The 25,364-nt window shown below is 48.5% G+C and overlaps 8 protein-coding genes across 10 annotated transcripts; 4 read left to right on the top strand and 4 right to left on the bottom strand.

Annotated features, from left to right (window-relative positions):
- Nucleotides 1-180: 180 nt before the first annotated feature.
- On the top strand, nucleotides 181-1,899 carry LOC6505143 (mitochondrial import inner membrane translocase subunit TIM50-C). The gene is made up of 5 exons (XM_001965395.4): nucleotides 181-532; nucleotides 591-801; nucleotides 865-1,393; nucleotides 1,454-1,577; nucleotides 1,636-1,899. Exons 1-5 carry the CDS (start codon nucleotides 352-354, stop codon nucleotides 1,824-1,826), a joined length of 1,236 nt encoding a protein of 411 aa, XP_001965431.1. The 5' UTR covers nucleotides 181-351; the 3' UTR covers nucleotides 1,827-1,899.
- Nucleotides 1,900-2,370: 471 nt separating this feature from the next.
- Nucleotides 2,371-4,870, bottom strand: LOC6505115 (zinc finger protein 436). Its single transcript, XM_001965396.4, has 3 exons — nucleotides 4,270-4,870; nucleotides 3,779-4,138; nucleotides 2,371-3,719 (listed from the first exon to the last, which is right to left on the bottom strand). The coding sequence occupies exons 1-3, from the start codon at nucleotides 4,738-4,740 to the stop codon at nucleotides 2,832-2,834; spliced, it is 1,719 nt and encodes a 572-aa protein (XP_001965432.2). The 5' UTR covers nucleotides 4,741-4,870; the 3' UTR covers nucleotides 2,371-2,831.
- A 209-nt stretch (nucleotides 4,871-5,079) lies between these two features.
- LOC6505144 (RING finger protein vilya) lies at nucleotides 5,080-6,386 on the top strand. Its single transcript, XM_001965397.4, has 3 exons — nucleotides 5,080-5,580; nucleotides 5,633-5,796; nucleotides 5,858-6,386. The coding sequence occupies exons 1-3, from the start codon at nucleotides 5,182-5,184 to the stop codon at nucleotides 6,063-6,065; spliced, it is 771 nt and encodes a 256-aa protein (XP_001965433.2). The 5' UTR covers nucleotides 5,080-5,181; the 3' UTR covers nucleotides 6,066-6,386.
- A 154-nt stretch (nucleotides 6,387-6,540) lies between these two features.
- Nucleotides 6,541-8,871, bottom strand: LOC6505114 (mitosis initiation protein fs(1)Ya). Its single transcript, XM_001965398.4, has 2 exons — nucleotides 8,730-8,871; nucleotides 6,541-8,668 (listed from the first exon to the last, which is right to left on the bottom strand). Exons 1-2 carry the CDS (start codon nucleotides 8,769-8,771, stop codon nucleotides 6,599-6,601), a joined length of 2,112 nt encoding a protein of 703 aa, XP_001965434.1. The 5' UTR covers nucleotides 8,772-8,871; the 3' UTR covers nucleotides 6,541-6,598.
- Nucleotides 8,872-9,465: 594 nt separating this feature from the next.
- LOC6505112 lies at nucleotides 9,466-15,254 on the bottom strand. The gene is made up of 6 exons (XM_001965399.4): nucleotides 15,172-15,254; nucleotides 14,710-15,076; nucleotides 14,010-14,403; nucleotides 10,644-13,933; nucleotides 10,268-10,582; nucleotides 9,466-10,198 (listed from the first exon to the last, which is right to left on the bottom strand). Exons 1-6 carry the CDS (start codon nucleotides 15,186-15,188, stop codon nucleotides 9,878-9,880), a joined length of 4,704 nt encoding a protein of 1,567 aa, XP_001965435.2. The 5' UTR covers nucleotides 15,189-15,254; the 3' UTR covers nucleotides 9,466-9,877.
- A 383-nt stretch (nucleotides 15,255-15,637) lies between these two features.
- Nucleotides 15,638-18,379, top strand: LOC6505146 (activating signal cointegrator 1 complex subunit 2). The gene is made up of 5 exons (XM_001965400.4): nucleotides 15,638-15,897; nucleotides 15,951-16,111; nucleotides 16,168-16,770; nucleotides 16,838-17,116; nucleotides 17,186-18,379. Exons 1-5 carry the CDS (start codon nucleotides 15,784-15,786, stop codon nucleotides 18,273-18,275), a joined length of 2,247 nt encoding a protein of 748 aa, XP_001965436.2. The 5' UTR covers nucleotides 15,638-15,783; the 3' UTR covers nucleotides 18,276-18,379.
- Nucleotides 18,380-18,501: 122 nt separating this feature from the next.
- LOC6505111 (serine-rich adhesin for platelets) lies at nucleotides 18,502-21,785 on the bottom strand. Of its 3 annotated transcripts, XM_001965401.4 has the most exons (7): nucleotides 21,614-21,785; nucleotides 21,248-21,545; nucleotides 20,992-21,171; nucleotides 20,712-20,786; nucleotides 19,744-20,607; nucleotides 19,348-19,684; nucleotides 18,502-19,282 (listed from the first exon to the last, which is right to left on the bottom strand). In XM_001965401.4, the coding sequence occupies exons 1-7, from the start codon at nucleotides 21,704-21,706 to the stop codon at nucleotides 18,910-18,912; spliced, it is 2,220 nt and encodes a 739-aa protein (XP_001965437.1). In that variant the 5' UTR covers nucleotides 21,707-21,785; the 3' UTR covers nucleotides 18,502-18,909. The 3 variants fall into 3 exon arrangements, with proteins under 3 accessions (XP_001965437.1, XP_014760299.1, XP_014760298.1); XM_014904813.3 differs by lacking the exon at nucleotides 20,712-20,786; XM_014904812.3 differs by lacking the exons at nucleotides 21,248-21,545; nucleotides 21,614-21,785 and having other exon boundaries at nucleotides 20,712-20,782; nucleotides 20,992-21,066.
- A 350-nt stretch (nucleotides 21,786-22,135) lies between these two features.
- On the top strand, nucleotides 22,136-24,450 carry LOC6505147 (WW domain-binding protein 11). Its single transcript, XM_001965402.3, has 5 exons — nucleotides 22,136-22,359; nucleotides 22,423-22,548; nucleotides 22,610-22,707; nucleotides 22,764-23,968; nucleotides 24,032-24,450. The coding sequence occupies exons 1-5, from the start codon at nucleotides 22,296-22,298 to the stop codon at nucleotides 24,222-24,224; spliced, it is 1,686 nt and encodes a 561-aa protein (XP_001965438.1). The 5' UTR covers nucleotides 22,136-22,295; the 3' UTR covers nucleotides 24,225-24,450.
- Nucleotides 24,451-25,364: the final 914 nt, after the last annotated feature.

Here is a 25,364-nt window from a genome sequence, read left to right as displayed (position 1 = left end):
TTCTAAAAGCTAAAAATTAAATGAAACTCAACTATTAATTACTTAAAATTGTATTATTTTTAATTTAATTTTATTATTAGTTTAATATTAAGTTTTAAATATAAAGTTTTATAAGTTGTTAATAGAAAAATACCACGGAGACAGCACTGTGGCTAATCACCACGTGCTAAATGTACTAACGCCAAGTAGGCGACGTCTGATAATAACCTAACGCCCCCGTGCCGGTTTGTAGGTTGAAAGTTATTTTTTATTGGGATTTTGTACGAATAAGTCGTCACGACTGGGCAGGAAACGGGCGAAACGGGATACCGCGATTAGAGACCGTGATCGAGACCCAGAGGCACTACCCAGATGGCATCACCACCCACAATCATCCAGCTGCTGCGCAGCGTTAGCTCGCCCCGCGTTCTCACATCGATCCGCCAGTACCAGAACCTCAGGTCATTGGGTAATCAACCTCATCGCGGTGCCATCTCGCCAACTGGTGTTGCAATGTACCGTGCCGTACGCGGCTATAGCAGCACAACTAACAGTAAGTACTTTCTTTCATTTCATACAAAATTTCATTAAAAAAATAATAATTTTTATAGAACAGGAAACTGCCGAAACTGGAACGGCCACTGGCAGTTCAGCTGCAGCCAGTAGTGGCGATGAATCCTTGCTCACAAATACACCACTGCTAGCTAAGCTCTTCCCGCAAACAGCTCCCGAAATGGACAGCGACATGGCCAAGGAGCGTAAGCAGCGCGAGGAGGAGGAGGCCAAGGAGAACGAGCATGCCTGGAAGCGTATGAAGCTGGGGTAGCTTTCGTTATATACCTTTTCCTATTCTCCAGCCTTCTATATCCAATACTTTTCTTGCAGCTTTGCCATCTTCGGAGGCGGTGGCCTGGCTGCCGGCCTATGGGCCATTTATGAATTCGGAAAACCCGAGGTCGATCCAAACGGACAGACCATCGAGGACGAGTTCACACAGAAGCCGCTGCTGCAGCAATATTTACAGCGTATGTGGAAGAGCATTCACTACTACCAGAAAATGATCCAAGAACCGTCGCGCGACAAACTATTGCCCGATCCGCTCAAGCATCCGTATATCCAGCCAAAGTATACGCTAGTCCTCGAAATGAAGGATGTGCTGGTGCATCCGGATTGGACATATCAGACCGGTTGGCGTTTCAAGAAGCGTCCCGGCGTCGATCACTTTCTGGCCGAGTGCGCCAAGGACTTTGAAATCGTGGTCTTCACTGCCGAACAGGGCATGACCGTGTTCCCAATTTTGGATGCCCTGGATCCCAATGGCTATATCATGTACCGTCTGGTGCGTGATGCAACGCATTTTGTTGATGGACATCATGTCAAGAACCTGGATAATCTGAACAGAGATTTGAGAAAGGTAAGGGTATCTATATTCTCTATTATTTCTCACTTATTACGTTTGATTTTTATTCCGTAGGTCATTGTTATTGATTGGGATTCGAATTCCACAAAGATGCATCCGGACAACACGTTTGGAATCACACGCTGGCATGGGAACGACGACGATAGCCAGCTGCTGGACCTTATTGCCTTCCTTAAGAGTTAGTCCATCAAGTTAATAGGATTCTGGATCTGGACTAATCCACTCCTTTCTTTTAGTTATTGCCCAGAATAATGTGGACGATGTGCGTGAGGTGCTGCACTATTACCGCCAGTTTGACGATCCGGTTAACAAGTTCCGGGAGAACCAGCGCAAGCTGGCCGAACAAATGCAGGAGGCGGAGCGCATGGAGCAGACAAAGGCCAAGCCGATGGTCAAGCAGTGGTCGCGCGGCATACTGGGGCGTTAGTAGTTGAATATTATGCCAATAATGCCATACATTAACACACACACACGAAAATGATTAAAAAAGAAAGATCTACACAAAAAAATAACCATAAAAAGAGTGTATTCCAAAAGAGAGCCCTGCCCAACAACCTTCCTTCCACGAAAGAGTGCTTATTAAAGAGTATATCCCCATCAGTATCCCCCCGACAGGTGAGATCCATGCACTGCAGATCGCATTAGACACGCCCCATTAGCCCACTGGGAGCCCAGACGGAGTGCTGGTGTTTTTTTATTACATTTTTTTTGGGATAAGCTATACGAATGTTTTTGTTTTAAATAAATCACAAAACTTGCTTGTTTTTGTTGTTTGGCAATGTAAACTTAATACTATTACTATTATTATGTAGAAATGAAAACCAAACAACAGCTAAAAGCTAAAACCAAAACCACAAATCACAAATCAGGTGTTTTATTTTTTCTAATCCCTCATTTTTTTTTATCGTTATCTTATCGGAATGCGTTTCGGATAAGAGATACATAGCTTTTAAGGTAAAAAATAAAGACAATTTGTTCTAAAAAACTGTTGCAATTTATTACCATTAGCATTGCCAATAAATAATTACTTAAAGCCAAGGACACTAAGCTACAAAATATTAATTACAATCGATTGGAACAAATATTTACAATTAAGATTACAATTTATTTCTCTGGCTCTAGCTATCTGGCTATCTGGTGGTAGAAAAATACATGTACATGGTACAGTGTCCGTTTTGCAATTCATTCATAATCCTAGAACCTGTCCTCATATATCCTTATATATATATATATTTATATAGTTCGTTTTTAAACTGAAAGCTATATACAATTTATATTCTGAGTGCATAATTGTCGGTATAATTCAATGGCTTATATATTGTATATAGCTACGTGTATATTATATATAAATATATATATATATCCCTTAAATATCCATGCATGATTGTTTTAAAAAAAAGTCTTAAATTAATTGTCGAAAAGGTAGACCCGCTTAAAGAACCACCACCACCTTGGACGTGGAGACCGGCTGTTCAGGTACATCGCTCCCACCGACGCCACCGCTGCCGCCCGCCATCGCCTTGCGACGCAGATCGATGTTGTGCGAGCCCGTGGAGCCGGACTGCACCGGATGCTCCTTGTTGTGGACGCGGAGGTGGCTGTTCAGGCGCTTCTTTGTGGGAAAGGCCTTTATGCAGAAGTCGCACTTGAACGGCTTTTCGCCGGAGTGGAGGCGGACGTGGGCGTTGAGGTTGCTGGTGAAGGTGAAGGCGCGTCCGCAGATGTGGCATTTGTGCGGCTTGGCGCCGGAGTGGACCAGCAGGTGCTTCTTGTAGCCGGATTTTTGCGAGAGGCCGACGCCACAGATCTCGCAGGTGAAGGCCTTCTCGCCGGTGTGGCTAATCTTGTGCTGGCGCAGCGACGACGAGTCGTAGTAGGCCTTGTCGCACAAATCACAGGCATAGGGACGCTCCCCGGTGTGGGTTAGCTTGTGCCGTCTCAGATGATCCAGGGCCGCATAGCCGCGTCCGCATTGGTCACACGTATACGGCTTCTCGTCGGCGTGGTTGCGTTTGTGGGCCGCCAGGCTGGAGGTGGTGCGATAGTAGCGTCCGCAGATGTCGCACTGGTGCGGCTTGATGTTGGTGTGGGTGAGCATGTGCTCCTTGTAGTTGCGCAGGTGCTTCAGCCGCTTGCCGCACTCCTCGCACTCGTAATGCTTCTCGTCCACATGGCTGCGCATGTGCTGGTTGAGGCGGCACAGCTGCCGGAATCCCTTCTGGCACACCTTACACACATGCGGCAGTGTCTCGTTTGTACTTGTCGGCACCGAGTCCAGTGACTCCTCCACGTAGTCCTCCTCGCACACCTCCTCAGTTATCTGTATTTTAAGAAATCATGATAATAACAAGAAGATTCATGAAAGGATTCCCGCCATACCAAATGCTCTCCGGTACCGTTCTCGTCCATTTCGAGGGTCTCCTCGGCGATCACCTCGTCGCTGGGTATCACAATCATCTGGGCATGGATTATCTCGCCGCCAGTGGCCGATTCGTCCATCACCTCGATGTCATCCTCCTCGGCAATCATCGGGTGGTATTCCTCATCCTTAATCGTAACGTACTCGACATTCGCAGGCTGGTACTCGTGGACGCTCTCCACGATCAGGTGCTCCTCCTTGAGCTGCGACCCGACCATCTCCTGCTCAGTTACCTCCTCAATGACATACTCCTCCTCGTCCTGTGTTATCTCCATTATGGCACCCAGTTTATGCTCTCCCTCCAAATCCCCCTCGTTCAACTGTCGTGAGAATTATGGTTTTAATTAATGCGATTGTAATGGTGTTTCGGAATATGCGGGTGTGAGTTTTATGTCGTCTATTGGAAAATGTGTTAAATATGTGGCTAGCCACGAGTATATTATATATTTACAATGCTTGCATCCTGATCTTCGCCGAGCATTTCGATCATCACGTACTCCTCGTTCTCATCGGGCAACGTCCCTGTTTCGGGAAGGGTTTCCGCTGTCGACATATCGGCTTCGTGCTGGAACTGGTCGCTTTTCTCATGACTTCCCTGGGCGATTTCGTCCAAGCCGAGGCGGAGAAGCTCGTCCGAGTCGAGCACCATACGCTTGAAGTTGAAGGCCTGCTCCAGGAGCTGCAGACAGTGCATGCAAATGTGCTGGGGCATGGCGGCGCCGTCCTGCGGCTCAAAGGACAGGCCGGAGCAGTAGTTCAACATGCTGGCCAGCGTAGTAGTGCCCTCGGCGGGACCCAGCTCGATCTCATCCTGCAGCGCCTTGTGCTGCTTGCAGGCTCTTGTACAGGTGCGGCAATTCAACACCACGCCCGCCTTGCCGCTCATTATTGTCGTCCGGGATGGGAGTTTCTCGATTTTCATTCAGTGACGCCGCTACTTTAGATCAAGCGCCGGCAAACGAAAAAAAAATAATAAAACAAGACAGTTTCTTTAAAATACAAAAGTGCCAAACAGTGATAGTGTGGCCAGATGGTTGAGGTTCATTGATTAGAGACGGGACTATCGTCGAATATTTCTTATTTTTAATTTTTAAATATATTGTCTAGTTTCATTATAGTTTTTCAGAAAGTAATTTAAACTATAAAAACACATCAAAAGCTTATAATAATCATAAAAATCATGCATTTTAATAGAAAACTTAATAAAGTCGATACTATCGAAGGTTGCCAGATGTCTAGCAAAAGTTTGACATTTCTCCAGTGTTGCCAATCGTCCCTCTTTTTCACAGTTATTCAAATTTAAACTGAAAGGTGGAAGCGTCAAGAAATTCAGACAAATTTGTACAATTTATTACATTTTGAGATGTCAAATACCTCTAAACAAAGCAAGCCTCCTGCCGGCGAGTCAGATGATTGCGTCATGGTCAACCAACCTACCATGGACGCGCATAAGCTATGGATCCACTGCAACCGCTGCTACGAACTGTATGCGCGCAAGAAATTTAAGCTCTTCCTTCTCGCCTGCCACCATGTGTCCTGCGAGAAGTGCGTGAAGGTGTGTGTGGGTCGTACTCCGAGCGATGCACTCATCTACCAGTGCCCCATCTGCCGCAAGGAGGTGCGCGGTCGCGAGGTGGGCAACAACATGCCCAGCGGCATCAAGATGCTCTTCCATCCGGAGCCCTGGTCGCTCCACAACGACTTCATCGAGACCTTCCAGGAGAGCAACAGTCGTCACATTGCCAAATTCAAGGAACGTCAAGTGCGTATCTCACCTAGTAACATGAGACATGTATCTAATCCCTTTTTTTTAGGAGAAGCTGGTCGCCAAACTGGCCAAGGATATCGAAATGACCAAGGCCATCTGCCAGAAGCGTTACATCGAGATGAAGCACCTGACTGTGGAGCGGCGCAAGGCTTTCCTTCGTCAGCGTCAAATAAAAGTGGCACTAGCCAACAGGAAGAATGAACAGTCACTGTAATATTCATCTATCTTTTTCGATCTATCTTAAATTAATTCAAAATTATGTTTCTCACAGAATGGCCATGAAGAAGAAGGAGGAACTTAGGAAGAAGCAGCTTCTGGCTGCTTCCTGCTCCTATAAATCTGGATCCCAGAAATCAAAGTCATCGCAACGCAACCAGCGTTCAAGATCCGCCTCACCGGGTCTGAGTACCTCGAAGGGAAGTGCCAAACGCAAAGTGACCGGATTTATGCACCTCTCCAATCATTCCTTCGACCTCTAAGAGTCTAATCTCTCCGAGCTTATGTCCACTTAATAATCCATTTCAAGAATTTATTAAGGTTTCTTGTTAACAACTCTTAAACACTTTAAAATTACCTTTAATAACACATTGTTTATATATTTTCAAGTTTAACAATTCTGTTGCTGGCCTCAATTGTTCTTAACTTGATTTACTTTTCTTTAAATTTCCTCAAAACAAGTAACATATGATTAAACACAGATTTAATTAATATTTAGTTATGGTTTTGAAACAAAGAATACAATGTAAACACCTATTTTGACTTTCAAATACTCTTACTTCAATAAAAATTTAACTTGTTACGATAATTCCAACTAAATTTATTAATTATCTAATCTAATCTAAAAAAAATTATTCATTATCAACAACTTGCTGCTATTTTTCTTAAGTGTAGAGTAAACTTTCTCCGAGTAACATTTTTTCCGCCTAGGTGGCAACTCTGTCGAATAACGGCATCTTCCAGACAACAAAGAATTTATTGAAAAAATCACAAAATACACTTAAAAAGCTAAAATCTAGTTGTTGCGCATGCGCTCTATGGGTTCCCGGGGCCGGATGCGATAGCGCTTGCAGGAACTGGACGGCGACAGTGGACTGCAGTACTGATTATCCAGCGTTTGGGTGCGCTTCCGCTTCAGACTCTGAACATCCTCCTCCTTGTCGGTGGAATCGCCGCGTGATGGACGCACCAGGGATCCAGCAATGGAGGCACAGCGCCGGATGAGGGAACCACCAGCGTTCTCCTTGTTGGCATCCTTCTCGCCGCGCAGGCTGGCCGGCAGCCGGATCATGGAGCTCATCCGGGACCAAATACTACCGGTTCCCGGCTCCTGTTTCTTTTCATTCCGCGTGGACGCATTGGTGGGCAGGAAGATCTCATCCTCGTCGTCCTCGGGCTCTACGGCCATATCCTGGACGCCGCTAAAGGCCTTCACCTGACGACACTCCCGCAACGGAGGACGCGGCTTGGGTCTGGCCACAACCTGGCCACGGTCTTTCTTGGCCTCTGTCTCCTTCTTGGGCGAAAACTCGCCGCTCAGCTGCCGCGGCACAATCGCCTGGCGCCGCCGCTCTGGACGCTCTGGTGGCGTTCCCGGATTTGGGGTATAGAAGTCTTCCCTGCTCTCCTCCTCGTTCTCTTTGTTATCCTTCGGCCCTGGTGTCTCAAATTTGATCTGTTTCTTGTTTATTCCAGTTCCCGTCGACACACGAATGGGTGTTCCATGTGGCACATGCACTTCGGCCGACTGGGAGGTGGAACGGATGATCTCCACGCTCTCGCAGGAGTTATAGACCGTGGAGGAGCTCTCCCGGGTGATGATGATGGACTCGGTGGTCGTTTTCTGGGCCGAGAGCAGGATCTGCCTGGTGTGCTGTTGGGCCTGCGAGGACTGTGACGAATTGGACGAGATCTGCATCGCCGTGGCGCTGGATTCGCTCTGGGTGCGTCGCATGGCTGGAGAGAGGCGCAAGTCCAAGGCGGAGGATGCAGCAGATCCTGCTCCCAGCCCTGCGCCTGGTCCTGCTCCTCCCACCTGTTCGCTGGTTGAGTAATTATTGGATTCGCTGAGGTCCAGACGCACCCTGCGCTGCCCCAGCATTCCGCCGTGCTCCACGAACGCCTTCTGGATGCTCTTCGACATGACCTGGCGCAGCGGAGTCACGGCACTCATCTTGCTCCGCGCCCCCATCTTCCAGGCCCTCTGCTGCAGGGGCTGTTGCTGCTGCTGCTGCTGATGGTGCTGATGCTGGTGGGGATTAGTCTCGATCGCTGGACTGGGCTCTTCGTGATATATGCTCGAGACATAGCCCCCGCCGGAGGCATTGAAGGTTATGGGCTCCTTGGGCTTGGCAAACATGGACTCCACCTGGAGCGGCGTGGACGTGGTACGGATCACTTTACCCTTATCGGAAATTCCACCCATTTGGCCGATGGATCGGCGAATGGAACTGTTGCTGATCGAGGAGAGATTCCGGATGGAGGAGACACTGTCGCTGATGTACTCCTCGTGGGTGATGCTTCGCTTGGCCTTCCAGCGCATATTGAAGAGGGATATGGGCGTCACGGCCGGCGAGGTCTGGGTGGACATGGTGGTGCTAACGACGACGGCCGGCGCCTTCTTCACGGTGATCTTGGAGGCTTCTGTGTCGCAGGTGAGGTCACTAGAACCGGAGCAATCCTGTTGCTGATCGGCACATTTGCTAAACTCCCGCAGATCGTCGATCCGGGTGTAGTTGCGCTGGCATTTCCGGCACCGCAACGGCAGGTGGCAGGCCTCGATGTGGGCCAGCAGCTCGCCGTGCATCTCCTCGCGGAGCAGCAGTGGCCGCCGCTCGCAAATCGGACAAAATACATAGATGGTGGTCACCCCCGGCTCCATTTCCAGACGATGCTCGATGATGCCACCAGCGGAGTAGGATGAAGTGGAGGATGTGGATGATGAGGAGGTGGAGGAGGATTCCCCGGAGGAGTTGCTCGCTGGGAGAGCTAACGATTCCCGCACAGCAATGGCGTGGGTGTTGAACTGATGCTTCTGACGGCACTTGCCGCAGCAGAAGACTCTCTTGCAAATGTGGCACTTGCCCTGGAAAGGAATATTTATGATTTCTGGAGGATCGGGATGTGTGGAGGACTTCCGGGCTCACCTCGTCGGGCAGTGGCATGACAAAATTCTGGAAAATGGACATCACTAGCTTCAGAAACACAAAAAACTCAACCGCACAACTGTTACAGACACACACACATAGTGGGGGAATAACGGTTTCCCGGATAGTCCTAGGTATGGGAGTTACGAGAGTCCCAAGTCCATGGGGCCTAGTTAGTGATACGATTAATATATAGAGGGGGTTTCTTATAAATATTAATAGTAATATATTTTTAATCACATTTTGAAAATATTAAATTGAAAAGAATGTTTTTTTTTTAATTTTTTGTTTTTATTTGCTAAATTTAAACTAAAAATCTTTAAAAAATATAATATTCATTCCTTTTTTTTTATTTTTCAATTTAATAGTGTTTTCTTTCTTATATTATTAATTAATAATAATCAATCATTATTCCCTAAAAAAAATAAAACAAAGTTCTTAAAAAAAGCAAGATTTCTTTAAAATATTTTATTTTAAAATTAAATTGTCAAAAAACATTGTAAAAAGAGTATATATATTTCATATTTAAAATTGTTAAGCCTAATAAGGCACAAAAATTAGGATATATTTTTATTTAATATTTAAAAAATGCATTTTTTTTATAAAATGAGGTAAAAAATAATATTTCAGAACAATAGTTCCAACAATTGAGGATATAAGAGCTTAAAAAAAGCCATTTTAAAAACAATACAGATTAAAGATTAATAATTTTATTTGATTTATTTTAAAAAACCTCTTTTTCGAATCACAATTTATTAAGGATTGTATTTAAAAATCGTCATTAAGAAGCATAATTAATTAAAAAGAGACCACAGAACCACGAGAAGTTGAGAAGAAAATGTGATCCCTTGGTTATAATTTAAAAAATTTAACAACCCATTGATTTTTGAAATAATTATTTAAGGGGATATTTAAAAAAAAAAGGAAACTAAAAACCAAAAGGAATATCAGAATCAGGAAATAAGGTCTCTGGGAAGACCACGAGAAGTTGAGAAGAAAATGTAGAGCCATGGTTTCTTTTTAAAATAAATATTTAAGGGATCACAATTTAAAAAAAAAATTGATTAATTGTGGTTAAAAAAAAAAAACTATAGTTTTGAAAAAAAGTAACCCAAAACTATAAAAAAAATTGAGAAAAAAAGAGCAAATTAGGTGTCAAGAGGGCACTGGACGCTGTTGTCGATGAGATTCTGGAGCTTCTGGAGTCCTTTGGGATCCTCGTAGACCTGGAACCGGCGACGAATGAAGGTACACAGATCCTTGCCCTCATCGTCTAGGATGTTGGGCACAAAAATGGTGCCATTGAGGACGAACTGGACCTTGGCGGTGAAGAGACGCTCGCGCTTGCCCTGCTGCCGGGTGAAGTACTTGTTCCGGATCACCTGGCGCAAGTCATCCGACCAGATGCGCTCCATGCTGTGCGGCCCCAAGCCGATGATCCGCAGCTCAATAGCCTCGTGCGGTTCACTCTAAACGGGGTGAGGATGATTACTTCTCTTTAAAATACAAATCTTCAAGAAGAATCTCCAGAAACTCACCTTAAAGTCCGGCTTACAGACATAGAGCTGGCTGGGATTGTAGGTGAGATGCTCGATGCCCGAGTCCATGAGGCGCACCTCAATCTTCTTGCCATTGGCATCGATGCTGGTGATCAGAACACGCTCATAACGACCCATATTCTTGACGACAACGACGTCGCCGCTCTTGGGATTGAGGTGCTTTTCGCGGTGCTTCTCCTCCTCGTAGTAGAGCTGCAGATCCTTGCTCAGCTTGGTCATCGGAGTGCGGAGGAAGTGGGCGGTGACAGGGTGTTTGTCGCTCAGCCGGATGGCCATGTTGGCGGGGCTATTACACTGAAAGAAAAGGGTAATTTAAATATCAAATGAAAAAGAAACAGAAGAAATCACTACTCACAGTGAGGACCTGGAAACGGATGGCATCTCCCTCCTCGATGTCTATGTCGGGAACGATGGACTTCTCTCCGATCCAGCGGGTGTGACGATAGCGACACTTGCGCCGGAAACAGTCCCCGAAACAGGTCACCTGGCGGCAGAGCGGCACACCCACCAGATACCCATTCTCCTTCTCCATCTTCAGCCGGTGCTCGAAGAGGACTTGAATCCACCCAGTGGGACGAACATAGTGGTGCTTCAGCATGAAGTCGCACATCAGCCAGATGTAGTCGGTCTCCGAGCGGCGGACCAGGACGAACGCCTTGCCCGGGGGATCCCTCTTCGCCACATAGCTGTCGAAGAAGAGGCTGAAGCGGTTCTTGAACCTGGACCAGGTGGTGGCGGCATTGTAGTGGATGAGGATGTCCACAGCTCCGCTCCTAACCTTGGGCAGGATGTCGTCGGTGACGATGAGGACACTGCAGTCCTGGCAGCCCCGCCATTGGGCCACCAGCGGCATGCCCGTGGACTCCTGATAGCATGCCAGGGCGTTGATCTTCGCCTTTCCCATCTCCTGCCGGAGATGGACCGCTTCCGACTGGGTCTGGCACACCACCACCGTCCGGTAAGTCAAAAGATCAATGTCGGTGAGCATCTCCACCAGAAAGTTATCGCTGGCGGCATTCTCCGGCACCTCCACCATCTCCACGTTGACATCCTTGAAGACAGTCGCCTCCAGTGCGTCCTCGAAGACGATGAGAGTGTTGGCCACATGATGCAGGATATTCGGATGCATTTGCTCGTCCCACAGCCGACCAGTGGCGAACAGCTGGCAGGGATTCTTCCGATTCCCATTGAAATTGTAGTTCAGGGCGAACCAATTAATGAGCTTCACCGTGGTCACCGGCTGGAGGCGGACCAGCTCCCCAAAGTTATCCAACGCCACGCACTTGACGGTCCTGGCCTGTAGGATGGGTGCCGCCGAGCTATGGTACTCCTTCAGCTGGAGCATCATATCGGCGGTGGTCAGGAGAATGCCCACCGTGTGACTCAGAGAGTAGGCGGCACTTGCCACATTCCCACGCTCCCAAAGGGTCACCAGCATTTCATAGTTCAGCCGCTTCCTCTTCGCACATCCGGCCATCAATTGGTCGATCCAGGCGGCGATCTGCCTCCCGCTCGACTGACTGTGACAGATGATGATGCCCGTGGGGCCCTGATCGCCCTCCGGCCGGCGGTCCATCTCCGCCAGGGCCACGTTACAGACCTGCGGCAGGAAGCAGAGCGTCTTCCCGGTCAGCTCGTGCCCGACCACGATCAGGGACTTGCCGGCGGCGATGTGCGGCCAGGAGTATCGCTGCATTCCATAGGCACGATTGGGTCCAATGATGTGGTGGCGCATCGCCTCCCGGATCTCGGTGCTGAAGCCGTGGATGTCGTTGATTTCGTAGCAGGGCGTCAGTTTCGAGCCCGCCATTGCAAAGATTCCATACATATTGTACGAGTAGTCGTCCTTGGGACAGGTCTCCTTGTCCATCGCACCATCGTCGGCGTCCTCGTCCTGACCGCCACTCTCTGGCACTTTAGGCGACGGCGGAATCGGCCTCTTTGGTTTCGTCTTTTTCATTTCATCGGCTTCAGGTTTCTTGCTCTCCGAATCCTTCCTAGCTGCCTCCTCCTGCTCCATCTTTCGGAGTACCTCCATGTCCCGGAACATGCCCTCAGCGAAGTTCAATATTGTGGACTTTTTTTCCCCCTCCTTCGCTTCTTTGGCCTTGAAGAATTCTTCCCACTCACTTAAGGTCTCTAGTTTACTCAGAGTCTTGGCCTCCTCCTCCCTCTTTCGGAGCTCCTCCGGGTCCAAGTCCGCGAAGCTCAACATCTTGGAGGGTGGTCCATTTTTTTCAAATTCTTTGGCCTGCGGCTCCGTCTTCTCCGATTCTTTAGCTTCCCGCTCCATGCCCTCCAGATAGTTCATCATTTTGGCATCCGGTTCGATGTCTTGGAATTCCTCGGGGTCGCGAAGGAGACCCTCCACATAGCTCAGAGTCTTGAGCTCCTGTTCGGGTTTCGCTGCCACGTTCTGGGGAAGAGGAAACTCCAGCGTGGGCTCCTTCTTCTTCAGCTCGTAGATCCTACGTTTCTGGGGACATCCCATCTGCATATTCGACCCGAACTTCAGGACATCCCGACTGAACACTCCATCAGACATGGTCGGCTCTTCGTCGATGTCGTTTCTCTCGCGGAACTGCTGCAGACGCATCTGCGCCAGGGGCCAGTTATCGAGGAGCAAGTTGGAGACTGGTGGATCGATCAGGTAACGATTACGGCTCTCCCTATCCCTGGCCTGGTCCTCGTCGTCGTAGAGATTCATGGTGTTGGTCCAGTCGTTGCCCGGCTTCTGGCACACTTCCGGCGTCTTCTGGAGGGCCTTCTTCTTCTCGCTGGCCATTAGGAGATTCGCGTCCAGCGACAGTTCCTCGGGCTGATTTTCAGAAGCTGGTGGAGCAGTCAAGGGACTCCCATTGGTCTCTCTGTCCTTGGATTGGTCCTTATCGTCCCACTGGTCGCATGGTTCCTGGTTCTCCTTGGACTTGACCTGGTTCTCCGGATCTGGCGAATCAATCCAGTAACGACGATTGGCCTTTGGGTCCTTGACCTCTTCTTCAATGGCCCAATCCTGGCCTGATCCCGAATCCTCGCCCACCATATTCATCTTCTCCGAGTCGGTGGATGGCTTCTTCTCCTCTCCAAAGGACATAAACTCTCCTAAGTCCCTCACCTCGATCTCATCTTCATAAACTGGCGGCGAATCAATCAGGAAATCACGAGGATCCTCTATTTCTTTGCCCTCCACTTCATAGTCGTACGAGTTGATGGCCTTGGACCAGTCCATGCCTGCCACCTGGGCCACCATTTTCATCTTCTCCGAGTCGGCGTAGGGATTCTTCTCGAGTGTCCGCTTCTTCTCCTCAGCCTCGGCCCTTCTGGCCTCCAGTGCGTTCAGAATCTCCTGCTCCAGAACGAATGGCTCCGAGCTACTGAAGCAATCGAATAACCTCTTGAAGACCACTTCCTTCAGTTCCTCGCGAACAAACTGATTAATATAATCTATTTCCTTCTTGATATTTAATTTAAATTCGGGTTTCCTTCCACCATCCGAAGCTTCATTGCCATTTCGATTCAAGTCTTCCATGCCGTTGGCACCATCTTCCAGAACGTTCACTTCCTCACTGTTCGAATTCATTTTCTTCAGCTTTAATTGGTGTTGGAGCTTTCTGTCTTTATTATTTTGATGGTCTCTCCTGGTCTCTGCCGAACGAAAGAATATGGTAGCTTCTAGAAGGGGAAAAAAAAAATTTGGGATTATGGTCCAGGACCTACTTACCACGATGTGTCTCGGTCGAGGTTTGGGGTGAAAAGAAAGTTCCACTTCCCTTTGACTTCCCGTCTGTGGAAAGAGTCTCATGTGACCTGTCCTCTGCAATGGATCCTGTTACAGTTTGCCCTCCTGTTAGTCCAGGGTTCCCATTCCCAGTTCGGGTTCTCCAGCAACCGTTATCGACCTGCTGCCGGTTCTCCGATTTTTTCCCAAAACTTAACTTTCCATCTCTCGGTGTTAGGATTATAATGTCCATTTTGGTTTTAATCTTCCTGAGAATCCGAATTCGTTCATTGAAGACTTTTAGGGGCGGCAGGGAGACGTTTATCACCAAATTTATTTGAAAATTCTGAAGGCGCGAAAGCATATTGTCGCAGATTATGAGGGGTTGTTGGATGTACTGGAATTGGAAAACGGTTTTCCGAAATAATATTTAGTAATTTAAAGGTTTAATTAAGGAAATTCAATAAATCTTAAAAATTACAAAGTTTATCGGTTGTGAAAAAAATTCAAAAATAATCTCTTTCTTTGAACATATTTTTTACAAATTAAATCTCACATTAAAAATCAAGGAATATGTTTTATAAATTAATAAAAACTATCTTAAACTAAAATAAAATGATTAACAAAATTTTCTTAATTATTAATCGATAAAATTAATTAAAAATACTAAGGAACTATAGTTCCTATCCCCATTATAACTCACTCCTTCCGACCACAACAGCAACTGCATCTCCAACTGATCCTCACTGATCTGCAGACAGCTCACATTACGCTTCTCCAGCTCCGTTTTGAGGGGCCACGCCTCGGAATTCTGCTGACAAATCAAAACGACTCGGTATCCATAGTCCTCCTGCTCCGATCTCCCCATCGCCGACCGAACCGTCGATCCCATAAAGTCCATGGCAGCATGATCACCCCGCGGGCTTGCATAGGTGAAGACCAGGTCATTGTAGATCGTCTGGAAACTAGGTACGGGCGTGGAAGGATCTGATTTCTTCAAGCGACCACCATTTTGTTCCATTTTATGGCTTTTTTGTGACAAAATTCTGGACTGGCGATCGTGAAACTTACTTGACAATTAAAAAAATCGTGAAGTAAACAAATTAAAAACTTTATTTAATTTGTGAAGTATAGGCTGTGGAGAGTTGTTTCACCTTTCACTTACCCTTTTCTGGGGATCATTGGGATTAGAATAGAGCGATCTCTTAAGCGTCTGTCTATAAGAAAAAAAACCCACTTAATATTTGAAATTTGAGATTGGACAGTGCTGCCAGATCGTTGAACTTAAATTCTTATTAGCTTTTTACCGCTAGATTGTGGCGCCCGCCAAATAAGGTGACTAAAAATGAATTAAAGATTAATTAAAGAAAATCTTAATTAAATTATATCTAAAATAGTTACTTAAAATACTTAGGTAAATAGTTAGCAATAGTTAGTTAAGGGCCTTACATTTTTACATCAAATAATTCTTTTAAAAATGTTTCAAACTCCATAATCGAATAATAATCTAACAAATAATGTTTCTTGTAATAAAAAAAATAAAATTCAACATTTTTAAAACAAATTTCAATAGAAAAAACATACAAAAATCACATTTAAATGAATTGGAAAAGTTGTGACGTCACAGATTGGTGGCGCCACCTTGCCAAGTTGGCCGTACGCCATGCATTACATTGTTGTTGTGTTTTTATTTTAACATTCGCATGAAATTCCCACAAATTGGAAACAAACTAGATCTCTAAGTAAATATAACTACCTTTAGGACCATTTGGAAATCATGCTGGACAACGACACCAGCAACAACAACTGCAATCCACAGAAACTGCCACTGGACGAGCTGAAGTTCACGCTTTCAGGCCAGGATGGTGTCCGGAAGCATATTCCGGCGTTGGTAAGTGTCTCAGGCTACTACCACCGTTCCTGACTAACCAGATTTTGTTGCAGAACGAGCACTGGGTGCGACGCGATAAGCCTTTTGGAACCTACATATGCCTAATGAAGTCCTACGGACGCCTGAAAACCGGAGCCGCTCTGGAGGAGTGGACATTTGCGGCGAAAAACTGTCAACAAGACTTCGAGTTCCTATTGGGCCTGAGGCAACATGAGTGGGTACATCGCCAGAGCACATCTGCGACCTATTTCACATCTCGCTCTTCTCCAGATTCTGGTCGTACATGGTGTACGAGGAGTCCTCCATGGCGGCCATCGTCACATTCCTGCAACGTGCCAATCCCTACTACATCCAGCAAGATACCGACCCAGACAAGGCAACCCAAGAGGCTATCGAGCTGTATGGCCAGCTGCTGGACCTTGTGGTGCGCCTAGTTATGCGTCTGTGCACCTCCCAGGAATCGGATACCGAGTGGATAAGCCCCAAGCAGCACGGTAGTTTGCTTTACACGAACTATCTTATCTCACTGCCCATGCTCTTCGATCTGATAGTCGCCGTGGGCGATGCAGAGCCCTCTAATATCGATCTGCTGCGCGATATCATCGAGAGCGTGCTGCGCCTGCAGCCGGATTACGCCAAGGACATGAAGGAGGCGTTGGCCTTTTACGAGAACGCCTTCCTCAGCATGCAGATCCAGGTGGAGAACGAGGGCTATGAGGGTGCCGGCGGCGGAGCACCATTAGATGCCGAATTGGAGACGCCCTACGACGATGTGGTGCTCTTCGCCATGGACTGTGCCTACACCCTGCACCTGCTGTTGCTACTGCGACCAGAGCTGGTGGAGATTCTGGAAGAGCTGCGACTGGTGCCGAGGTGAGGGTGACTTCCCAGGCTATCTTATCGCCCAGTAACCTATTTTCCGTCTCCCTCTCCTTCGCAGCATTGCCAATTTCTACGACCTGACTGTTCCCATGCTGTACCGGAACATCAACATGATAAATCCCCAGGCGAACTCGCTCCGCTGGCTGAACGAGACCCGCCAGCAGTTCCTTCTCGTGGCCCGGCGCGTCATCAGCATCCAGTTGGAGGAGGGACGGGGCCAGCAGCTGGTGGAGGTGCTCCAGGAGAGCCTGGCCGCCCAGACCTTTGTGGTGGACTATCAGCGCCAGTTTCCCGTGGAGAACGACATCGACCAGCTCCTTCGAAAGTGCCCTAAAGTGTGAGTTTTAAAAAATTAAAAAATAATTATAATTTCATTAATTTTAAATGATTTTTTTTTAACTTTCAGAAAAGACTACAAGATCGACTTTGTGATTTCCGGCTACCAGTCGGCCCTCAGCAGTTGCACCAACGGCATCATGGCGGAGGAGCTGCTCAGTAATCCGGACACCGAGGACGACGAGGAGGAGGAGGAAGAGGAAACCTCACGCGCCTCCCCACTGTCCGATCCTGCGGCTGTGAACGGTAGTGGAGCCACCAGGGATCTGGATGTGGAGGTGACGGCTGTGCTGGATGTCCTGCCCGATCTGGGAACGGGCTTCATCCGGCGACTGCTCGTCCGGTACGAGAACAGCGAGCAGGCTATTGCCGCCATTCTGGACGATAATCTGCCGCCCGATCTGGCCCAGGTGGACCGGCAGGAGTTGTATGTGCCGCCCGATCCGCAGGACAAGCTGCAGCGTCAGACCGGCGTCCGGCACTACAACGTACACGACGGCGATCGCTACGATGTCCTGACCCAGGACAAGCCCGAGTGCATCATAAAGCTGGGCAAGGGATTCCCGGGAGCGCCGCGCAACGCGGAGCAGTTGCTGGACGACAAACGGGACCTGGAGCAGCTGAAGGATCGCTATCAGCAGTACGCTCTGGTGGAGGAGAGTCCGCTGGAGAATGGCGAATACGACGACGAGTACGATGACAGTTATGAGGCTCTGAACGATGGCCAGGCTCCGCCGGTGAGCCTGCTCCGTGCCCGTATCCAGGCGGCTGCCAGCTCGGCCTACGAGCCGCAGGACGTGGCGGAGGATGATGAGGAGAGCTCCGGCAGCGAGTCGGATGGAGAGCCAGCCAAACGGAATCCCATCGATTTCTGTGAGAATCCAGAGATCACAAGAGCTCGCTATCAGCAGCGTTTGATGGCGAAGTATGGGAATAGAGGAGGTGGAGGAGGAGGAGGAGGAGGTGGTGGTGGCGGTGGAGGAGGAGGAGGAGGAGGAGGATCATCTGGTGCCTCTGTTGTGGGAGCACCCAAGGGACAAGGACAATCGCAGCAGACACAACGCAATCGCGGCCAGAAGGAGGCCCACAAATCCTCGCGAGCCAACCACAACCGGAAGGCCGGAGCAGCCTTCAAGCGGAGCAAGGGCATGATGGGATGATTAGCTCCACTGCCCAGCCCCAGCCCCAGCCCCAGCTTCTGGACGGATAATTGTTGAATAATTCAATTTATTTATAAACTAGAGACATTTTTGAGAAACCTGTACAGATTCTAGAGATTCTTTTGGGACAATTATAGAGCGAAGGATGCGAAGGAAGGAAGGATACGGAGTCCATTTATTTATTTTATAACACAGCAGAGTTTATTTCAAATAAATATTCCATAACTTTTCATTTAAATCGTCACATTAATGTTAATTTTAAATATACAAAATATATAGATTGCGTGCAGTTTAGGACTATAAAACTTTAAACTTAAATTTTGATATTTTTTTTTAAACTATGATGAAGCGAAAAAGAGCTTGAATTTAATTATTTCACAAATATTCCAATAATTTTAAAGTTTAAACTTAAATTTTGATTTTTAAGAGCGAGATAAAAAAAAAAGAGAAACTATTTAATAGCACAGCACAGATTAGTTCTTCTAGTTTCGTCCTTAAATCGTCCTTTTTTTTTAGGACTATCAAAAAAATATAATAACCCGTGCAAGTAACGTTTGAAATAAAAATAAATGGCGTTAAAAAAAAATACGCTTAAAGCTAAACGTTAAAAAATAGAAACTAGAAACGAGGAAAGTCAAGAACACGAAACATCCATCCGCTCAGTAGCCCCCGGCTTCAGTCGCTTGTACTGCTCGTTGAGCAGCCGCATCCTGGCACTGTGCACCATCTCGGCCTCTCCGGTCTTCTGGTAGTTCTCCCGGATGAACACCTTGAACGGAGTCATCGCCGGATCCGGCCGGGTGCCCCGATACATATCCGCCGTACTCCATGGCTCCACGGTCACCTCGAACTGGCAGTAATGACATCGCAACTGGCCGATGATATCCGGCTGGAAACGAATCCGCCCGTAGGAACAGCGCACACACATCGTACACACGTACTTGACGTCCGGCTCGCAGTCATCGATGGTGGGCACCTCCGGCATGAGGTGCCTGGCCTGGTAGGCCCTGTGGAAGATATTATACTTAATTAGGCGGAGAGTGGCAGGCGAAATTAAGCAATAATATCTAACCATCTCCGGCAGTTGTCGCCGTGTCCGGCTTCCCGGTTGTACATAAACGCCGCCGCATGGCACATCTCGTGGAGCAGCGGCTTGATGAGCATGCCCGGCTGGGTGATCTGTTCCCACAACAGAATCCGGGCCGTCCGCTGGCCCGTGGACGAGATGACCATCTCACAGATGCAGGGCTGCGGCATGACCCGCTTCCATATCATGGTCGGCTCCAGACCGCAGTGGAAGATGCCGTGATTGAAGACATTGAATACGACCTTGGCCACGTCGGTCTTGCAGTTCTGGAAGTCGCGGTATTTCAACGCCAACGGATGGCACATATTACTCGGTATAGCAGCTGGAAAGGGATTAGAATGAGTCTCCAGACACTCCAGGTACTACTCCAGGATCACTTACGGTTCAGAGACTCTACGAATCTGTAGAAGAGCGGATTGGTCTCCAGGCAGGCGATGTTGGACTTGTGCCGGCGACAGATCTGGTTGCGTACCTTCTCGGGTGGTAGACCGGCGAGATCGATCGGCTCCTTGATGATGTCCGGCGTGTCAGACTCCATGTAACTGGCATTGGCGTTCAGCACCAGATCCCCGTAGTATTTGGCCTGCTTCTCCTCCACCGATGGTGGCTGGGCGTAGGACAGGTTGAGGGTCGACCAGGTGGTCGTCTTTGAAATACTGGGCGCCACTAGGCGACTGGGCGGAGCTGGAGCAGTGGCTGGCGCCTTGACGGGCGTGGAGGATTGAAAGAGGACGCTGCGCTGCCACGAGGAGGAGCCGGCCTTCTCCTCGTCCGCCTCCTCGGTGTCATAGTTCTGGATCGGATTGTAGAGGCGACGACGTGCCGCTATGAGGCCCAGGAACTTGTGCACCTTGGTCTTCAGATCCGGATCGTTGTCCAGGGTTACGCCGTCCTCCGGCTCATCGCGGACAAACACCACCGGCTGTCCCAGCTCCAGATAGATGTAGGCTGGCTCCGGTTCCAGGTTCGAGCTATTTGTGTCACTGGCACTGCTGCTGGTGCTGCCGTGGCTCATGAGGCGACGCTGCTTGCGGGACGCCCACTTTGGCTTCTCGGGATTAAGGTCCAGCTGATAGTCCTCGTCGTCGCTGTCCAAAGAATTGGAGAAAGACTCATCCTCCCCGTCCTCGGCCAGCGATGAGGAATAATCAAACTTCCTATCCATCCGGACATGGACGGTTCGTCCGCTGCGGGTCACCACTTTGGGGCTGGATGGTGGCGCCACTGCCGACGCGGCGCGTTGTTCTGGAGGGGGGGGGAGAACAAACAAAAGGATCATGTTGAGCAGACTACTGGGAATCGGTGGCGTCGAGAAATCTGGAAAGCTGATAAGGTCGTTGTTTACATACCCCCGCGGATAGCATTTCTTTTCAGGTTCATGTCATGTCTTCTAATGGCCATGAACTCCTCTATGCCTGAGCTATCTGATTGGAAACAGGCATATAGGATAGATAATTTGGATGAGAATCGTGGTATGCTATAATGATCATAAGCCAGTCTAGCCGGCTTCTTGAGGAGGAACATGAATCATCCACCATCCCATTGTTTAGATATCATTTGGAGTGATGGCGCCGAGAAAGCCGACACCACTAGTCTAGACCCCGGTAACTGGTAACTGGTACTACTCACGTTTCTTGGCCGGCACCACGGACACCTCGCCCCCCGGTGTCCGGCGCTTTTTGGCCGATCGCGAGGTATTCATATTCCTGTTGCTGCCACTGCTTCCACTGGTACTGTTACTGTTACTGTTGTTACTGCTGGGAGTCGAGGCTGAAGCTGAGCTGGGGCTAGTGGGAAGTGCGTCAACACCTGCGTCAAGTTCGGAGACAATATGTAAACATCGGAGGTAACTCGATCGATATATTTGGATTTTTTGGGAACTCACTCTCATCCGTCTCCCCGATGGTTATGTGCTCCAGATTTTGGGTACTCTCCACCACCTCTACCTCATCGGACGAGGAGGAGTAGTAGGTGGTGGGCTGGAAGAAGCTAAACGGCGACGACGCGGATGAGGATGAACTGGACGAGTCCACCAAACATATGATGCTACTGTCGTTACTGTTGCAGTCCAAGATCTCGACCAGTGATGGTTCTGCTGCTGCTGTTGTGGTTGTTGTTGCGGTTGAGAGTGCCAGTGCCAGTGCCACTTGGGGCACTTTGCACGGCCGTAGATCGTCAGACGACTGCGGGCCACAAAATGAACCAGTTGAATGGTCTGCGGATTGAAACTATTCGGAAATAGGTATCTTACCGGTGGGTCATGCTGGCTGTTCTCCTTGTCGCTCAGGCAGCACTCCTCGAATATGTTCGAGAGGCTAATGTCCCTGGTGTCCTGGCAATCCATATTCCTAAGTCCGATCTTCACGCCGCGGCATCATTCAACAGTATATCGTAATTGCTTATATCGTAAAATGGTTCTAGCCCACCTATCGCCTATCGATGTTGGCCATGTTCGATAACACAGCGGGTAAATTGAAACCCAGAGTTTCTTAAAACTAATTCGATTGTTTGGCTTTCTTTTAAAGCTTACAGATATTTAATGGACAATTTAAATATTGAATTGATTACTAAATAAGGTGCATTCCAGTGTTTAAATGGCACATTTAATGAATAATATTTCATAATAGACTTAAGAAACTGTATGTTTTTGTATAACTTTACCGATTAAATAGTATGTCTTTAAACTAATAATTTCATCAGGAATATGCTTTAAAATTACATTTAAACTTAGTTTTTATTTTATTATCACTTTATTCGGGCTAGATAAGCGATAATCTGTCAGATGTTGTACAACACTAAATGATGCTTTCACATTTTCCAACACTCAACATCGAAATTGTATTAAACAACACGCTAAAAATCAAATACTTTCCTTCACGGGTGGACCGGCTATACATTTTCCTGAATAGCACCAATAAGATAAAGCCGGCAGAATGGGGCGCCGCTCCATCAACACCACCAAGAGTGGGAAATACATGAATCCCACGGATCAGGCGCGTAAGTATCTCTGTTTTCGGTTTCCAATAAAAACTTGACCCAATGATGCAAACTGTCTTCCAGGCAAGGAGGCTCGCAAAAAGGAGCTCAAAAAGAACAAGAGGCAACGCCAAATGGTCCGGGCAGCTGTCCTGAAGAACAAGGATCCCTCCCAGATACTCGAAGAGATGGAGAAAATCGACGAGATGGGTAAGTACTCGACATCCTATATAAGTTTGTCCATTTCTGATGCACTTGCTCCGTATTTTAGAGTACAATGTCCTGCAGCCGTCGCCGCTTAATGAGAAGGTGTTGCGGGACAAGCGGAAGAAGCTGAAGGAGACGTTCGACCGTGTCATGCGACTATATGTAAGTTGTTATCTCCTTCCAAACATAGAACTCGGCAAAAAATCAATCTCCTCCAGCATAACGACGAGCCGGAGCACTGGGCCGACCTGAAGCGCAAGGAGGTGGAGTACGAGAAGAAGCGCCTGAAGAAGCAGCAGTACTACGAGAGCGTCAAGCACGCCCAGAGCGTCCAGGTCGATGAAATTCCCCTGCCAGCTCCTGTGAGCTCCGCCGCGTCGGGTGGTGCTGCCCCTGTGCCTGGACCGGGAGCCAGTGCCAGCTTTGGTGGTGCCAGTGGCATACGTGTTCCTCCGCCTCCCATGACCATGGCACTGCCTCCCTATGCTCCCGGTGCTCCGCCGGGTGTAGCCAAAAATAGCGAACTGAATGCCGGCGAAGCGCAAGCAGAGAAATCCAAAGACGACGAGGACTGGCTGGGCGTCCCGCCAGGCCCACCGCCCGACTTGTTCGCCCTGGCCGAGCTGGATTCCGATGCCGAGGGCAACACGGACTACGATGGCGAGGCCGAGGAGGAGGAGAAGGAGCACAGCGACAAGCTGAAGAGGACCAAGGACAAGGATAAGGAGGCCTCCGAGCCCAGTTCACAAAACATAGATGACTTTATGAAGGAGATGGAGCACGTGCACAAGCGGAAGCATCGCAAGCTGGCTGCTCCGGACGATGAGGATGAGGAGGACGATGACGCGGACAAAGACGAGGATGAGGACGACGAGCACGATGAGCCGGAGAAGGACAGGAAGTCCGGCAGCAGCAGCGACACTGACGACGACGACGAGGATCCGGATGAGGACGAGGACATGGCCGAAGCGCCGCCGAAACCAGCTCCATCCAAACCGTCCGCCAGCGCAGCTCCCATCCAGCCAGCTCCTGCTCCTCCGATTGCACCCACACTGCCGGCAATTCCCTTGCCACCGGCATCCTCCGTGCCGGCTCCTCCCCAGATTCCGCAAATGCCGCCGCTGCACAATCTCGGACCACCGGGCATCATGTACCGCCCGCCGCCCATGCGGCCACCTCACTCTGGCACCGGTTTCGGTATGCGCATGCCACCAGGACCACCGCCCGGAGCACGACCGCCGCATCTGGGACCGATACCGCGCATGGGCATCCGCATGCCGCCGGGTCCGCCTCCAGGACTGCCTCCCCGCATGGCGCACCACAATAAACCGGGCGTGGGTGGTCCAGGTGGCGGTGGAGGCTCGGGTCCACCCAAGGACTCGGCCAAGGGTGTGACCACCATCACTGCCAAGCCACAAATTAGGTTGGTCATCCAACTATTCCTTAAATATTAGACTTTTTATTAATTTTTGTATTTTTTTCGCAGGAATCTAAGCGCCGATGTGACCCGTTTTGTGCCCTCCACGTTGCGGGTTAAGCGAGAGGATCAGCGGCGCTCGGCGCGGCCGAAGCATGCGTCGGGAGACTCCGGACACGGCCAGTCGGAGGGACACAGCAAGCCACCCACCAAGGACGACGCCTATCTGCAGTTCATGAACGAAATGCAGGGCCTGTTGTAGCCCTCGTCCTGGAGGACCTGGACGCGGATGTGGCTGTAAATTGTTTTAGTCTAAGTCCTAGAAGAAACCGAGTCAGGAGAACCAGATGCATTTCTTGGGCTTTGAATTCTAACTTATAAGACGAGCGTTTTTTTTGCCAAGAGGATATTTTGTCAAATATTGGAATGCTAATTAAGTTAAATTAGATTAAATAAAAAATACTTAACAAATTATAGATTCAATGGAAAAATTGAGAATAGTTCCAGAAATCGTCTAAGACACTTCGCTTGCGGATCAGATCAGAATTGGGGAAGATATAGCCAAATCCCTGGGCCAAACAGGGGAAAACCTCATTTCAAGGGATCCCATGGGGAAAAATGTGGAAAAAATTTAAAAAAAATTCCGTTTCAGGGTTTTGATGCAGAATGACGGGGAATAGTTCCAGAAATCGTCTAAGACACTCCGCTTGAGGATCGGATGAGAATTGGGGAAGATATAGCCAAATCCCTGGGCCAAACAGGGGAAAACCTCATTTCAAGGGATCCCATGGGGAAAAATGTGGAAAAAATTGAAAAAATATTCCGTGTCAGGATTTTGATGCAGAATGACGGGGAATAGTTCCAGAAATCGTCTAAGACACTCCGCTTAAGGATCGGATCAGAATTGGGGAAGATATAGCCAAATCCCTGGGCCAAACAGGGGAAAACCTCATTTCAAGGGATCCCATGGGGAAAAATGTGGAAAAAATTGAAAAAATATTCCGTGTCAGGATTTTGATGCAGAGTGACGGGGAATAGTTCCAGAAATCGTCTAAGACACTCCGCTGGAAGATCGGATCAGAATTGGGGAAGATATAGCCAAATCCCTGGGCCATACAGGGGAAAACCTCATTTCAAGGGATCCCATGGGGAAAAATGTGGAAAAAATTGAAAAAATATTCCGTGTCAGGATTTTGATGCAGAATGACGGGGAATAGTTCCAGAAATCGTTTAAGACACTCCGCTTGAGAATCGGATCAGAATTGGGGAAGATATAGCCAAATCCCTGGGCCAAACAGGGGAAAACCTCATTTCAAGGGATCCCATGGGGAAAAATGTGGAAAAAATTGAAAAAATATTCCGTGTCAGGATTTTGATGCAGAGTGACGGGGAATAGTTCCAG

This window comes from Drosophila ananassae, chromosome XR (assembly GCF_017639315.1).
Source record: "Drosophila ananassae strain 14024-0371.13 chromosome XR, ASM1763931v2, whole genome shotgun sequence".
Lineage (NCBI taxonomy): Eukaryota > Metazoa > Arthropoda > Insecta > Diptera > Drosophilidae > Drosophila > Drosophila ananassae.
This window is presented reverse-complemented; position numbering and strand designations above follow the sequence as displayed.

Bases quoted from the DNA above. Each gene is read 5' to 3' on its own strand.
- LOC6505143 (XM_001965395.4), top strand. From the start codon at position 352: ATGGCATCACCACCCACAATCATCCAGCTGCTGCGCAGCGTTAGCTCG. The intron at 533-590 runs GTAAGTACTTTC...TAATTTTTATAG, and splicing joins CTATAGCAGCACAACTAACA to AACAGGAAACTGCCGAAACT. The intron at 1,578-1,635 runs GTTAGTCCATCA...CCTTTCTTTTAG, and splicing joins CCTTATTGCCTTCCTTAAGA to TTATTGCCCAGAATAATGTG.
- LOC6505115 (XM_001965396.4), bottom strand. From the start codon at position 4,740: ATGAAAATCGAGAAACTCCCATCCCGGACGACAATAATGAGCGGCAAG. The intron at 4,139-4,269 runs GTAAATATATAA...TTCTCACGACAG, and splicing joins AAGATCAGGATGCAAGCATT to TTGAACGAGGGGGATTTGGA. The intron at 3,720-3,778 runs GTATGGCGGGAA...CTTAAAATACAG, and splicing joins ACGGTACCGGAGAGCATTTG to ATAACTGAGGAGGTGTGCGA.
- LOC6505144 (XM_001965397.4), top strand. From the start codon at position 5,182: ATGTCAAATACCTCTAAACAAAGCAAGCCTCCTGCCGGCGAGTCAGAT. The intron at 5,581-5,632 runs GTGCGTATCTCA...CCTTTTTTTTAG, and splicing joins CCAAATTCAAGGAACGTCAA to GAGAAGCTGGTCGCCAAACT. The intron at 5,797-5,857 runs GTAATATTCATC...TGTTTCTCACAG, and splicing joins AGGAAGAATGAACAGTCACT to AATGGCCATGAAGAAGAAGG.
- LOC6505114 (XM_001965398.4), bottom strand. From the start codon at position 8,771: ATGTCCATTTTCCAGAATTTTGTCATGCCACTGCCCGACGAG. The intron at 8,669-8,729 runs GTGAGCCCGGAA...ATTCCTTTCCAG, and splicing joins TCATGCCACTGCCCGACGAG to GGCAAGTGCCACATTTGCAA.
- LOC6505112 (XM_001965399.4), bottom strand. The intron at 14,404-14,709 runs GTGAGTTATAAT...TTCCAATTCCAG, and splicing joins TGCTGTTGTGGTCGGAAGGA to TACATCCAACAACCCCTCAT. The intron at 10,583-10,643 runs GTGAGTAGTGAT...CTTTTCTTTCAG, and splicing joins TCCGTTTCCAGGTCCTCACT to TGTAATAGCCCCGCCAACAT.
- LOC6505146 (XM_001965400.4), top strand. From the start codon at position 15,784: ATGCTGGACAACGACACCAGCAACAACAACTGCAATCCACAGAAACTG. The intron at 15,898-15,950 runs GTAAGTGTCTCA...ATTTTGTTGCAG, and splicing joins GGAAGCATATTCCGGCGTTG to AACGAGCACTGGGTGCGACG. The intron at 16,771-16,837 runs GTGAGGGTGACT...TCTCCTTCGCAG, and splicing joins GAGCTGCGACTGGTGCCGAG to CATTGCCAATTTCTACGACC.
- LOC6505111 (XM_001965401.4), bottom strand. From the start codon at position 21,706: ATGGATTGCCAGGACACCAGGGACATTAGCCTCTCGAACATATTCGAG. The intron at 21,546-21,613 runs GTAAGATACCTA...TGTGGCCCGCAG, and splicing joins ACAGCCAGCATGACCCACCG to TCGTCTGACGATCTACGGCC. The intron at 19,685-19,743 runs GTAAGTGATCCT...ATCCCTTTCCAG, and splicing joins ATTCGTAGAGTCTCTGAACC to CTGCTATACCGAGTAATATG.
- LOC6505147 (XM_001965402.3), top strand. From the start codon at position 22,296: ATGGGGCGCCGCTCCATCAACACCACCAAGAGTGGGAAATACATGAAT. The intron at 22,360-22,422 runs GTAAGTATCTCT...ACTGTCTTCCAG, and splicing joins GAATCCCACGGATCAGGCGC to GCAAGGAGGCTCGCAAAAAG. The intron at 22,708-22,763 runs GTAAGTTGTTAT...AATCTCCTCCAG, and splicing joins ACCGTGTCATGCGACTATAT to CATAACGACGAGCCGGAGCA.